This window comes from Bombina bombina, chromosome 1 (genome assembly GCF_027579735.1).
Source record: "Bombina bombina isolate aBomBom1 chromosome 1, aBomBom1.pri, whole genome shotgun sequence".
NCBI classification, from domain to species: domain Eukaryota; kingdom Metazoa; phylum Chordata; class Amphibia; order Anura; family Bombinatoridae; genus Bombina; species Bombina bombina.
In genome coordinates this window covers 31,740,418-31,756,618 of record NC_069499.1, presented here as the reverse complement: position 1 = coordinate 31,756,618, position 16,201 = coordinate 31,740,418, and the positions used below count along the sequence as shown (strand labels likewise).

Genomic DNA, 16,201 nt, shown 5'->3' with positions numbered 1-16,201 from the left:
CATTAACCAGGAAATCATTGTTCCTTCTCTGTGTCCTAATCCAGCTTCTAAGAAGGAACGGCTTTTACACAATCTTGATGTGGTTCGTGCTTTGAAATTCTATTTACAAGCAACTAAGGATTTCAGGCAAACATCATCTTTGTTTGTTGTTTATTCTGGTAAGAGGAAAGGTCAGAAAACGACTGCTACCTCTCTTTCCTTCTGGTTGAAAAGCATCATCCGATTGGCTTATGAGACTGCTGGGCAGCAGCCTCCTGAACGAATTACAGCTCATTCCACCAGAGCTGGCCTTCAAGAATGAGGCTTCTGTTGAACAGATTTGTAAGGCAGCGACTTGGTCTTCACTGCATACTTTTGCCAAATTTTACAAATTCAATACTTTTGCTTCTTCGGAGGCTATTTTTGGGGGAAAGGTTTTGCAAGCAGTGGTGCCTTCCGTTTAGGTTACCTGTCTTGTTCCCTCCCTTCATCCGTGTCCTAAAGCTTTGGTATTTGTATCCCACAAGTAAGGAGGAATCCGTGGACTGGATACACCTTGCAAGAGAAAACAGAATTTATGCTTACCTGATAAATTTTTTTCTCTTGCGGTGTATCCAGTCCACGGCCCGCCCTGGCAATTAAGTCAGGTTAAAAATTATTGTTTAAACTACAGTCACCACTGCACCCTATGGTTTCTCCTTTTTCTCCTAACCGTCGGTCGAATGACTAGGGGGTGGAGCCAGAGGGGGAGCTATATGGACAGCTCTGCTGTGTGTTCTCTTTGCCACTTCCTGTAGGGAATGAGAATATCCCACAAGTAAGGATGAATCCGTGGACTGGATACACCGCAAGAGAAAGTAATGTATCAGGTAAGCATAAATTCTGTTTTTTTGGGTACAGATCAGCCTGTCCACTCATTCAACTTTTTTTAATGGAGCACAGAACTCAGCATTAAAATGTATTGATTCAGAGCATGCAATTGAGAAAAAAAAAAAGTTTCCAATTTACTTTTGTTATCAAATTTACCTATTTCTCTCCTCAACTTAGCTTCTTTCTATGAGAGCATACTGAGGTAGGCTTAGAAGCATGCATGTGTATTATTATTATTGTTACAAAGACTACAGATATATAATGTTCCAGATATGTGCACTTTCCTGAGGATACCGTAACAAGTTTCAATACAAGATACCAAGTAAAAGAGGTACATAGATAGATAGATAGATAGATAGACTCTATATTTTTCATTCATGACTGAGATAGAACATACAATCTTAAAGAACTTTTCAATTTTCTTCTAGCATCAAATTTGCTTCATTCTCTTGGTATCCTTTTCTAAAAGAACGGCAATGCACTACTTGGTGTTATTGAGTACATTGGGGGAGCCATTGTCAAAAGGTATATATGTGCAGCTATCTCTCAGCAGAACATTGCTGCTACCGAACCTACCTATGTATGCTTTTCAACAAAGGATACAAAGAGAACAATGCAAATTAGATAGTATAAGTAAATTGGAAAGTTGTTTAAAATTGCAAAATCTATCTGGATCATGAAACTTAAATTTTGGCTTTGCTATCTCCTTTAATTTTGTCTTCTCTGTCCCTTTTAAAATAAATTTAGGTGCTTAGAACACCATCATTAGACCAGGATGGCCAACTTGTGGCCCTTTGCATTTGTTTTTTGGGGCACCTGGGGAAAAGTGGAACTAAAATGTGTGGTTTCGTGATTTATGGAAAAGAGTCAAACAAGGTAGCTGCGGTTTTGGAGAGGAAAACCGCAGAGTGTATCCTGCAACCTTACCTGAATATGTGCCTCAAGACGTGCGCAGCCCCCATTTGTTAGGATATCACTGACTTAGGCCATAGATGGGTTAAGCTCATAGGTCAAGTCTGTGCTGTGTTCCTTTATGTTGGTGTGGGCCATTTGGGGATTCATCAGGAAAGTGCTTTGTTTGTTTGCAGAAATGTTTTTTCCAGTGCTCTCTGCTGGTTTAGTACCCAGTGGTAGGCAGTGTTAACTTACTAAATCAAAAATACAATTCTCACTAACTGTTCATTACTGTTTATGGTGCCTGTCTCATTAATACAGTAAAATGATGTCTGTATACAGTTACTGTTGCATGTGACGTGTGCAGACTCCTGTATTTTCTTCTCCCCCTTAGTGTGCACGTGCGTGGTGCATAAGCGCTGCCACCAGCTGATCGTAACGGCCTGCACTTGCATGAACAATGCCAAGGTGGAGAAACAGGTGACGTATAGCGATTTAACACTCGGCTTGTCTGCTCCTCTATCTCACACACATTAGTCCTCTCCTAACCCACATCCTGCAGTTCTAAAAACTAACATTTCTTACCCCAATAACTGAATATTGCTTTGTTCTGCTGAGCTTTCATTTGTTAAAAATTGTTTTTGTAAAATACATGCAGTATTATTAGTGCTAAACGGTAAATGCTATAAACTTATTTTTTAAAGGGATATTGGTCCCTTTTACTCCTATTTCTTTAAAGCATGTGATTCTTGCATTAGTGACTCAAGCGTTATTATGTGTTTATTAACCCTTGAAATGGGGATAAAGAGACATAAAAGTGCATTTTTATTTATTTTTTTCATCCAACTTTGTAAGAGCTAAAAAAACAAGTTACACCAGAAGATAACGCAGGTGAAAACCGAGCAATAATGCGATTACATTTTAGTAAATTTGGTTGGATCCATATTTTAAAGGCTACAAACATAAAAACAAAGAGAACACAGAATAAATGTAACTTTGTTCTGTAGACCACAAGTTCCATAATAATTAGATGTTTGCGCTTTCATACCATGTGCATATTTACATACTTAGACTATCGCCTGACCGCAAGGCCAACAGGAATAACGCTGTAGCAAGGCTGGCAAATCAATAAGTCATTTATACAATTGTATTACAGCATTTTATTATTGCACTATTGCTTGTAACTAACTAACTGTCCTTTGACTATTGCAATGATTTAAACTCATAGTTAAAGTCAGCTCCACAGCAGAAGTGGACTACTGTTAACTAGCTGAACACATTTTTGTGAGCCAATGACAAATGGAATATGTGTGTTATCACCAATCAACAGCTGGTAAATTTAATAACAGAAGTCTCTTATAATAGCTGTTCTCTCTGATCCCTTTCATGTCCCTTCAAAGCTCCTGAGCAGGACACATAGGGCTCGATTTATCAATCAAGGGCGGACAGGGGCGTACATATTCCTCTGGCGGCAGCAATCCACTGCTGCAATTTAACATTGCACACGTGCGCTGTTTTGTGCTCGCATGCAATCCTGCCCCCTGTCTGGGCACAATCACGCGCGGGCAGGAGCTGTCAATCTCCCCATTCGGACAAGACCGGGGGGATTGAAATTCTCCACCTAAGAGGTGGAGAAGAAGGTAGGGAAGCACATACATACACACACATACCATGCATACACACACACACATACATAAATATTAACAGCCACATACATATATTTACAACACATACATACATACATTCATACATATATAGACACATACATAAATACACACATACATACATACATATTTACACACACACAACACATACATAAATTCACATATTATTGTATTTTTCTGATTATTATATATTGTTTGTGCTTTGCTTATACTACCACCATGTTTTTTCTTTCATGATTCAGAGAGGGCAAACAATTTTAAAGAATGTTTCCAATTTACTTTTCTTTTACAAGATACGACGAGTCCACAAATTTCATCCTTACTTATGGGATTACGCCTCCTGTTTAGCAGGAAGTGGCAAAGAGCACCACAGCAGAGCTGTATATATAGCTCCTCCCTTCCCTCCCACCTCCAGTCATTCTCTTTGCCTGTGTTAGTGATAGGAAGAGGTAAAGTGAGGTGTTAGTTTTAGATTCTTCAATCAAGAAGTTTTTTATTTTAAAATGGTGCCAGTGAGTACTATTTTCCTCAGGGAGAAATCGTCAGTCTATACCTTCCCAAGAAGAGTGGAGACATCCTATTTTCTACCCTCATGTTGATGATCTTAGCAAATATTATCTAAGATCCATGCTGGTTTCCACAGAGCAGTTGAAGGTAGTATAGAGAAACATCTTCAGTGTGGAGAACAGTGTCATGCTACAAGCAGCATTGAGGTATGTTCAGTCATTTGGTTCTGGGGAGACTTGATGCATCAGAACAGGCTGACATTATTCCCTATCTGGGAAGGGGTAAGCAGTATACACTACATATATGATAATGGTGTACCTGGAATTCCCTTTTGTATTGACTGCCAAATCTGTAATTTATGCTTATGTGAATTACTTTGTATGGGCTAAAAACGCTGGGAGATGCGGTGCTGAACGGTCATTGTCATACATATATCTGACCTAAAGGAGTACAGTTTTTCGTCTTGCAATTGGGCTTGATATTGGTGCGACATTTTGTGTAAGGGGCACATGGCTTATTTTTTATTAAAGTCGACATGTTTGGTTTTTTCTAACCCATGCAGGTCTCTGTTACGGCTAGTGTTACGCCCACAGGGGGCGGGGCCTATTTTTGCACGCTCAGACGCGCAGTGATATCCGGATCGCATAGAAGCAAAGTCCTGGGCTCCGGTGGGGCCTAACTTGTTTTGCCTATTGCAGGGCTCTAAGAGCTTCTCAAACAGCAGCAGTGTATTCCGGGGGCAGGTAGGCGCCACAGCAGAGCTGTGGCGAGGTGCAGGAAACCTGAATAAAGAGATTTTATTATAACTGTTATAAAGATTTATATTGCCTGTTATATATCTAAGCAAGTTGATGCAATACAGTTAAGATATATTGGGCACATTAGAACAGCTTTTATTAACAAAAACGCTGTTTTAAAGATAACAGAAAAATTGTTACGCTTTTATTATTTAAAGGCGCAGTACACTTTTTAGTACAAATTTTTTGTCTATGTAATTTGACTTCAGAGCTCAATATTCTAAATAAGGAACGACTATTATTGCTATTGCTAGTCTGTTTAACATGTATGAACTTGAGGAAACTACTTGTTCTATGTGTTTAGATGCCATTGTGGAACCTCCTCTTACTTTTTGTCCCTCATGTACTGAAAGGGCCTTACAATGTAAAGGGCAGATTTTCTTTAAGGAAAGTGTGTCTAAGGATGATTCTCAGTCTGAGGAGAATCAGGGTATGCCACTACTCTCTCCCCATGCATCACAACCTCTAACGCCCACCCAAGCGACGCCGGGTTCTTCAACCGCGTCTACTTCTTTTACTCTGCAGGATATGGCTGCAGTTATGTCATCTACCCTTACAGAGGTTTTATCTAAGCTGCCAGTGTTACAGGGCAAACGCAGTAGGACAGAGCCCTCTCTGATTCCTGCGACTTCTTATGCTTTGATGGCTATTTCTGATGTACCCTCACAGGTATCTGATTTGGGGGTCAGGGAACTTCTGTCTGAGGGGGAACTTTCTGATTCAGGAAATGTGTTGCCTCAGACAGACGCGGACGTCATGTCCTTTAGATTTAAGCTTGAACACCTCCGCCTATTGCTTCGGGAGGTTTTAGCGACTCTGGACGACTGTGACTCAATTGTGGTACCACCAGAGAAATTGTGTAAGATGGACAAATACTTAGAGGTGCCTACTTACTCTGATGTTTTTCCAGTTCCTAAGAGAATCTCGGATATTATTACACGGGAATGGGAAAGACCGGGTATCCCGTTCTCACCTTCTCTTAATTTTAAGAAAATGTATCCCATATCTGACACTATTCGGGACTCTTGGCAAACAGTCCCTAAGGTGGAGGGATCTATATCTACCCTGGCTAAGCGTACAACTATTCCTATTGAGGACAGTTGTGCTTTCAAAGACCCTATGGATAAGAAATTGGAGGGTCTTCTAAAAAAGTTATTTATTCATCAGGGTTTCCTTTTACAACCGACAGGCTGCATTGTACCAGTTACCACTGCGGCGGCTTTCTGGTTTGACGCCTTAGAAGAGTCTCTTAAGACTGAGACTCCTTTGGAGGAAATTCTGGATAGAATTAAGGCGCTGAAGCTGGATAATTCTTTTATTACGGACGCCGCCTTTCAGATTGCCAAGTTGGTGGCTAAGAATGCCAGATTTGCCATTTTAGTGCTTAGAGCGTTATGGTTAAAATCTTGGTCTGCTGATGTATCATCTATGCCAAAGCTTTTTACTATTCCTTTCAAAGGGAAAACCCTATTCAGGCCTGACTTGAAAGAAATTATTTCTGACATTACGGGAGTTAAGGGTCATCTCCTACCTCAGGATAAAGCAGCTAAACTGAGGGGTAAACTAAATAATTTTCGTTCCTTTCGGAACTTCAAAGGAGTCCCCGCTTCTTCTTCCGCTAAACAGGAAGGGAATTATGCGCAAGCCAAGACTGTCTGGAGACCTTGGAACAAAGGTAAACAACCCAAGAAGCCCACTGCTGCTCCCAAGACAGCATGAAGGTGTGGCCTCCGATCCGGGACCGGATCCAGTAGGGGGCAGACTTTCTCTTTTTGCCCAGGCTTGGGTAAGAGATGTTCAGGACCCCTGGACACTGGAAATCGTGTCCCAAGGGTATCAACTGGAATTCAAAAATTCTCTCCCAAGGGGGAGGTTTCTTCTTTCATGATTATCTGTAGACCAGATAAAAAGAGAGGCGTTCTTACGCTGTGTAAGAGACCTCTCTACTATGGGAGTAATTCGTCCCGTTCCAATACTGGAAAAGGGGCAGGAGTTTTACTCAAATCTTTTCGTGGTTCCCAAAAAAGAGGGAACGTTCAGACCCATTTTAGATCTCAAGAGTCTAAACAAGTTTCTCAGAGTCCCATCCTTCAAGATGGAGACTATTCAAACAATTTTACCAATGATCCAGGAGGGTCAATATATGACTACCGTGTACTTGAAGGATGCATACCTTCATATTCCTATCCACAAGGATCATCATCAGTACCTAAGGTTTGGCTTCTTGGGCAAACATTTTCAGTTTATGGCTCTTCCCTTCGGGGTGGCCACAGCACCCAGGATATTCTGATCCAGGTGTCGTCTTACCATCTGACAAAGTCTCATACAGACATGGTTCTGTCCTTTCTGAGGACTCACGGGTGGAAGGTGAATCTAGAAGAGTTCACTACTTCCGCAGACACGGGTTCCCTTCTTGGGAACTCTGATAAATTCCATATCCATGAAAATTTTCTTGACAGAGGTCAGAAAGTTAAAGATTCTGAATACATGCCGAGCCCTTCAGTCCAATCCTAGGCCATTAGTGGCTCAGTGCATGGAGGTAATAGGATTGATGGTGGCGGCAATGAACATCATTCCATTTGCTCGTTTTCATCTAAGACCGCTACAACTGAGCATGCTCAGGCAGTGGAATGGAGATTATGGGAATTTGTCTCCTCAGATAGATCTGGATCAGGAGACAAGAGACTCTCTTCTTTGGTGGTTGTTGCTGGATCATCTGTCCCAAAGGACGTGCTTCCGCAGGCCCTCATGGGTGATAGTGACAACGGACGCAAGCCTACTAGGTTGGTGTGCAGTCTGGAATTCCCTGAAGGCTCAGGGTGTGTGGACTCTGTCAGAGTCTCTTCTTCCAATCAATATTCTGGAATTGAGAGCAATATTCAATGTGCTTCAGGCTTGGCCTCAGTTGGCTTCCGCCAAATTCATCCGTTTTCAGTCGGTCAACATCACGACTGTAGCTTACATCAATCATCAGGGAGGAAAAAGAAGTTCCTTAGCGATGACAGAAGTATCCAAGATAATTCAGTGGGTGAAGGCTCACTCTTGTTATCTGTCAGCAATCTACATCCCAGGAGTGGACAACTGGGAAGCGGACATTTTATGCAGACAGACGTTTCATCCGTGGAGTAGGAACTACATCCGGAGGTCTTTGCCACCCTGATTCTCAGATGGGGCAGACCGGAATTGGATCTGATGGCGTCTCGTCAGAATGCCAAGCTCCCAAGATACGGATCCAGGTCAAGGGATCCTCAGGCCGAACTGATAGATGCCTTGGCAGTGCCTTGGTCGTTCAACCTAGCTTATGTGTTTCCACCGTTTGCTCTCCGTCCCCGGGTGATTGCTCGGATCAAACAGGACAGGGCTTCAGTAATTCTAATCGCACCTGCGTGGCCTCGCAGGACTTGGTATGCCGATCTAGTGGACATGTCTTCTCTGCCACCGTGGAAACTTCCATTGAGGCAGGACCTTCTAATTCAGGGACCCTTCCAACACCCAAATCTAGTTTCTCTGCAACTGACTGCTTGGAGATTGAACGCTTGATTCTATCTAAGCGGGGGTTCTCTGATTCGGTCAATGATATTTTGATTCAGGCACGTAAGCCTGTTACTAGAAAGATTTACCATAAGATATGGTGTAAATATCTTTATTGGTGCGAATCCAAGGGCTACTCATGGAGTAGAGTCAGGTTTCCCAGAATTCTGTCTTTTCTCCAAGAAGGGTTGGAGAAATGATTATCAGCTAGTTCCTTAAAGGGACAAATCTCTTCTTTGTCAATTTTATTACACAAACGTTTGGCAGATGTTCCAGACGTTCAGTCTTTTTGTCAGGCTCTATCCAGAATTAGCCTGTGTTTAGACCAATTTCTCCACCCTGGAGTTTGAATTTAGTTCTTAATGTTCTTCAAGGGGTTCCGTTTGAACCCATGCATTCCATAGATATTAAGTTGTTATCTTGGAAGGTGTTGTTTTTGGTCGCTATTTTTTCTGCTCGTAGAGTTTCTGAGCTTTCAGCGTTACAATGTGACTAGCCTTAACTTATCTTCCATGCTGATAAGGTGCTTTTACGTACCAAACCTGGTTTCCTTCCTAAGGTTGTTTCTAATAAGAATATTAATCAGGAAATTGTTGTTCCTTCATTATGTCCTAATCCTTCTTCTAAGAAGGAGCGTTTGTTGCATAACTTGGACGTGGTCCGTGCCCTGAAGTTTTACTTACAGGCAACTAAAGAATTTCGTCAATCATCTTCATTATTTGTTGTTTTCTCTGGAAAGCGTAGGGGCCAGAAAGCTACGGCTACCTCTTTCTTTTTGGCTGAAGAGTATCATCCGTCTAGCATATGAGACTCCTGAAAGAATTACGGCTCATTCTACTAGGGCTGTGGCTTCCTCATGGGCATTTAAAAACGATGCTTCTGTTGAACAGATTTGCAAGGCTGCAACTTGGTCGTCTCTTCACACTTTTTCCAAATTTTACAAATTTTATACTTTTGCTTCTTCTGAGGCTATTTTTGGGAGAAAGGTTCTTCAAGCAGTGGTGCCTTCGGTTTAGGTTCCTGTCTTGTCCCTCCCTTTCATCCGTGTCCTATAGCTTTGGTATTGTATCCCATAAGTAAGGATGAAGTCCGTGGACTCGTCGTATCTTGTAAAAGAAAAGGAAATTTATATTTACCTGATAAATTTATTTCTTTTACAATACGACGAGTCCACGGCCCACCCTGTTTTTATAAGACAGGTTTTTATTATTTTTATTTTTGTTAAACTTCAGTCACCTCTGCACCTTGGCTTTTCCTTTCTCTTCCTAACTTCGGTCGAATGACTGGAGGTGGGAGGGAAGGGAGGAGCTATATGTACAGCTCTGCTGTGGTGCTCTTTGCCACTTCCTGCTAAACAGGAGGCATAATCCCATAAGTAAGGATGAAATCCGTGGACTCATCGCATCGTACAAGAAATAAATTTATCAGGTAAATATAAATTTCCTTTTTAAAGCAAACTTTCTTTATTCTCATGGTATTCTTAGTTGAAGAGATACCTAGGTATAAATGTGCACGTATCTGACAAAATATATGGCAGATGTTTTGAGCACTAGATGGCTGCAGTATTTTCACAACAGATAACATTGTTAAAAGCATTCTTGCAAAACTGCTGTCCTGTCACATAATGAGCCAAACATGTGCACACTCCTGAGCTGCTAGGTAATTGTCTGGTCTATTTAAAATATTAAGTAAATGTTGGTGTTTCATGTCCCTTTAAGATGAGCTACCTGCCACTCATGAACTAATTTACAGATATACATATGCTGCCTGCCTGCTTCAGTTCAATGTGAATTGCTTACACTTCTTACTAAACTATTTTTAGCTTCACTTATTGTAACTACATGTGCTTTTTAATGGAAATAGAACTGTTGTCCCCAACATCTTTTTTTTTCGTTAAAACATTTACCGGTAGCTTTATGTGATTCAGCCAGATGTCCTATTTATACACTGAAGTCAACAAATATCTACAGATCTTTGTGCATACATAGTCTGTGATTAGTCTGTTTCTGCACTGGCTTTAGTGGCGGATAAATGTGCACCAATCAGAGTCTCTGTGTTCTGAGACTGGCATAGATACGCACCAATCAGAGTCTCTGTGTGTTCTGAGACTGGCATACATACGCACCAATCAGAGTCTCTGTGTGTTCTGAGACTGCAATACATACGCACCAATCAGAGTCTCTATGTGTTCTGAGACTGGAATGCATACTCATCAATCAGAGTCTCTGTGTGTTCTGAGACTGGCATACATACGCACCAATCAGAGTCTCAGTGTGTTCTGAGACTGCAATACATACGCACCAATCAGAGTCTCCATGTGTTCTGAGACTGGAATACATGCGCACCAATCAGAGTCTCTATGTGTTCTGAGACTGGAATACATACGCACCAATCAGAGTCTCTGTGTGTTCTGAGACTGGCACAGATGGCACAGCTTTATTAAAAAGCTGGATACTAATTATTTCTGTTTAGATAATGCCCCTCTGTTCCCAGCCGGGTTGCGGCAAATAACAGCATCTTATTGATTTCTTTCAATAGATTTATGAACAGAGGTTCGGGATCAATTTACCGCACAAGTTCCGAGATCACAATTACAAAGTGCCGACATTTTGTGATCACTGTGGATCTCTGCTCTGGGGGCTCGTGAAGCAAGGACTTCAGTGTAAAAGTAAGAACTCACTATGCACACAGCAGTCTAACATACACACACGATTTGTTACCTAAACATACATGTTCTGCATAAAGAGTCATGGAACACGTATTTATTTATGCTGAGTAAAAAATGTTTGCAATATATTTCAATTTCCTGTAATCAGACTGAAAATTCCTAATTCCCAAGAGAATTGAATGTGTAGACTTCTGTTATATTCTACACTGCCCTTGTTTGCTCACTATGGTTACTCATTTAAATTTGCTCCCAACTGGCCTCACCCGAGAGATTGCTGTTTAATAAGTTATGGAAATTAAAACTTTACACGTCTGTAATATTTAAACAATAATTAATGTCATTTTACACCATTCTATCTAGTATGTATTTGCTGTTTAATTTGCCAATTCCCATTATAAATGATTTGTCAGATGAATGCACGTTATGTAGGTTAACATGTAAGTTTACTAGACTTCAGACCAGTTGTACGTGATTAATATTTCTGCAACTTGTCTTACTAAAAAAAAAAAAAAAAGAGACAGACATTAGAAGCTGGGTACAAAACAAATGATACAAATACAGATCAGAATGAGTCTCAGGTGACCGTGTGTAACAATAGATTACTTCTGTTAGTGGCTCAGTCTCCAGCAAGTCCGGAAGCATTAGACAAATTAAATAAATGTTAATAGAACAATAACATGAAAACATCCAAAACAATGAGAAAAATCTATCTAAAAACTGTGTAGAGAGAATAACTCATTGTGTAGCCCATTAACAAATGTAAGCAAGTTAGAAGGCTTGATTTTCCCACAAAAACCCTCTGGATACATTGTTTCCAATGCAGCAAAGAATTCTGGGTAAGACATGCTAATGAGGAAAAGTTTTATCCTCAGCCAGCTGTATATCAGGGTTATCTACCCCCATACAGCTGTATAACATTGTGATCTATCCCCATACAGCTGTATAACATTGTGATCTAACCCCATACAGCTGTATAACATTGTGATCTAACCCCATACAGCTGTATAACATTGTGATCTAACCCCATACAGCTGTATATCATTGTGATCTAACCCCATACAGCTGTATAACATTGTGATCTAACCCCATACAGCTGTATAACATTGTGATCTAACCCCATACAGCTGTATATCATTGTGATCTAACCCCATACAGCTGTATATCATTGTGATCTAACCCCATACAGCTGTATATCATTGTGATCTAACCCCATACAGCTGTATATCATTGTGATCTAACCCCATGCAGCTGTATAAGATTGTGATCTAACCCCATACAGCTGTATATCATTGTGATCTAACCCCATACAGCTGTATATCATTGTGATCTAACCCCATACAGCTGTATAACATTGTGATCTAACCCCATACAGCTGTATAACATTGTGATCTATCCCCATACAGCTGTATATCATTGTGATCTAACCCCATACAGCTGTATAACATTGTGATCTATCCCCATACAGCTGTATAACATTGTGATCTAACCCCATGCAGCTGTATAACATTGTGATCTAACCCCATACAGCTGTATATCATTGTGATCTAACCCCATACAGCTGTATATCATTGTGATCTAACCCCATACAGCTGTATAACATTGTGATCTAACCCCATACAGCTGTATAACATTGTGATCTATCCCCATACAGCTGTATATCATTGTGATCTAACCCCATACAGCTGTATAACATTGTGATCTATCCCCATACAGCTGTATAACATTGTGATCTAACCCCATACAGCTGTATAACATTGTGATCTAACCCCATACAGCTGTATATCATTGTGCTCTAACCCCATACAGCTGTATAACATTGTGATCTAACCCCATACAGCTGTATATCATTGTGATCTATCCCCATACAGCTGTATATCATTGTGATCTAACCCCCATACAGCTGTATATCATTGTGATCTAACCCCCATACAGCTGTATAACATTGTGATCTAACCCCATACAGCTGTATAACATTGTGATCTAACCCCATACAGCTGTATAACATTGTGATCTAACCCCATACAGCTGTATATCATTGTGATCTAACCCCCATACAGCTGTATAACATTGTGATCTAACCCCATACAGCTGTATAACATTGTGATCTAACCCCATACAGCTGTATATCATTGTGATCTAACCCCATACAGCTATTTATCATTGTGATCTAACCCCCATACAGCTGTATAACATTGTGATCTAACCCCCATACAGCTGTATAACATTGTGATCTAACCCCATACAGCTGTATAACATTGTGATCTAACCCCATACAGCTGTATATCATTGTGATCTAACCCCATACAGCTATTTATCATTGTGATCTAACCCCCATACAGCTGTATATCATTGTGATCTATCCCCCATACAGCTGTATATCATTGTGATCTATCCCCCATACAGCTGTATATCATTGTGATCTAACCCCCATACAGCTGTATATCATTGTGATCTATCCCCCATACAGCTGTATATCATTGTGATCTATCCCCCATACAGCTGTATATCATTGTGATCTATCCCCCATACAGCTGTATATCATTGTGATCTATCCCCCATACAGCTGTATATCATTGTGATCTATCCCCCATACAGCTGTATATCATTGTGATCTATCCCCATACAGCTTTATATCATTGTGATCTACCCCCATACAGCTGTATAACATTGTGATCTAACCCCATACAGCTGTATATCATTGTGATCTACCCCATACAGCTTTATATCATTGTGATCTAACCCCCATACAGCTGTATATCATTGTGATCTAACCCCCATACAGCTGTTTATCATTGTGATCTAACCCCATACAGCTGTATATAATTGTGATCTAACCCCATACAGCTGTATAACATTGTGATCTAACCCCCATACAGCTGTATATCATTGTGATCTATCCCCCATACAGCTGTATAACAGGGTGATCTAACCCCATACATCTGTATATCATTGTGATCTAACCCCATACAGCTGTTTATCATTGTGATCTAACCCCCATACAGCTGTATATCATTGTGATCTACCCCCATACAACTGTTTAATAGAGTTATCTACCCCCATGCAGCGGTATATCATTGTGATCTAACCCCCATACAGCTGTAAATCATTGTGATCTAACCCCATACAGCTGTATATCATTGTGATCTAACCCCATACAGCTGTATATCATTGTGATCTAACCCCATACAGCTGTGTAACAGAGGATCTAACCCCATACAGCTGTATAACATTGTGATCTAACCCCATACAGCTGTATATCATTGTGATCTAACCCCCATACAGCTGTATATCATTGTGATCTATCCCCCATACAGCTGTATATCATTGTGATCTATCCCCCATACAGCTGTATATCATTGTGATCTATCCCCCATACAGCTGTATATCATTGTGATCTAACCCCCATACAGCTGTATATCATTGTGATCTATCCCCCATACAGCTGTATATCATTGTGATCTATCCCCATACAGCTTTATATCATTGTGATCTACCCCCATACAGCTGTATAACATTGTGATCTAACCCCATACAGCTGTATATCATTGTGATCTACCCCATACAGCTTTATATCATTGTGATCTAACCCCCATACAGCTGTATATCATTGTGATCTAACCCCCATACAGCTGTTTATCATTGTGATCTAACCCCATACAGCTGTATATAATTGTGATCTAACCCCATACAGCTGTATAACATTGTGATCTAACCCCCATACAGCTGTATATCATTGTGATCTATCCCCCATACAGCTGTATATCATTGTGATCTAACCCCATACATCTGTATATCATTGTGATCTAACCCCATACAGCTGTTTATCATTGTGATCTAACCCCCATACAGCTGTATATCATTGTGATCTACCCCCATACAACTGTTTAATAGAGTTATCTACCCCCATGCAGCGGTATATCATTGTGATCTAACCCCCATACAGCTGTAAATCATTGTGATCTAACCCCATACAGCTGTATATCATTGTGATCTAACCCCATACAGCTGTATATCATTGTGATCTAACCCCATACAGCTGTGTAACAGAGGATCTAACCCCATACAGCTGTATAACATTGTGATCTAACCCCATACAGCTGTATATCATTGTGATCTAACCCCATACAGCTGTATATAATTGTGATCTAACCCTCATACAGCTGTATAACATTGTGATCTAACCCCATACAGCTGTATATAATTGTGATCTAACCCCCATACAGCTGTATATCATTGTGATCTATCCCCCATACAGCTGTATAACAGGGTGATCTAACCCCATACATCTGTATATCATTGTGATCTAACCCCATACAGCTGTTTATCATTGTGATCTAACCCCCATACAGCTGTATATCATTGTGATCTACCCCCATACAACTGTTTAATAGAGTTATCTACCCCCATACAGCGGTATATCATTGTGATCTAACCCCATACAGCTGTATATCATTGTGATCTAACCCCATACAGCTGTGTAACAGAGGATCTAACCCCATACAGCTGTATAACATTGTGATCTAACCCCATACAGCTGTATATCATTGTGATCTAACCCCCATACAGCTGTATATCATTGTGATCCAACCCCATACAGCTGTATATCATTGTGATCTACCCCCATACAGCTGTATATCATTGTGATCTACCCCCATACAGCTGTATATCATTGTGATCTACCCCCATACAGCTGTATATCATTGTGATCTACCCCCATACAGCTTTATATCATTGTGATCTAACCCCCATACAGCTGTATATCATTGTGATCTAACCCCCATACAGCTGTATATCATTGTGATCTATCCCCCATACAGCTGTATAACAGGGTGATCTAACCCCATACATCTGTATATCATTGTGATCTAACCCCATACAGCTGTTTATCATTGTGATCTAACCCCATGCAGCTGTATAACATTGTGATCTAACCCCCATACAGCTGTATATCATTGTGATCTACCCCCATACAACTGTTTAATAGAGTTATCTACCCCCATGCAGCGGTATATCATTGTGATCTAACCCCCATACAGCTGTAAATCATTGTGATCTAACCCCATACAGCTGTATATCATTGTGATCTAACCCCATACAGCTGTATATCATTGTGATCTAACCCCATACAGCTGTATATCATTGTGATCTAACCCCATACAGCTGTATATAATTGTGATCTAACCCTCATACAGCTGTATAACATTGTGATCTAACCCCATACAGCTGTATAACATTGTGATCTAACCCCATAAAGCTGTATATAATTGTGATCTAACCCCCATACAGCTGTA

The 16,201-nt window shown here is 40.6% G+C and overlaps 1 protein-coding gene across 1 annotated transcript in view; it reads left to right on the top strand.

Annotated features, from left to right (window-relative positions):
- Positions 1-16,201, top strand: part of PRKCH (protein kinase C eta) — a 476,631-nt gene that overhangs the window by 232,899 nt on the left and 227,531 nt on the right. The window contains exons 5-6 of the mRNA XM_053697294.1: positions 2,138-2,223; positions 10,781-10,910. Coding sequence (XP_053553269.1) covers positions 2,138-2,223; positions 10,781-10,910 — 216 coding nt within the window. The remainder of the gene's footprint in view (positions 1-2,137; positions 2,224-10,780; positions 10,911-16,201) is intronic.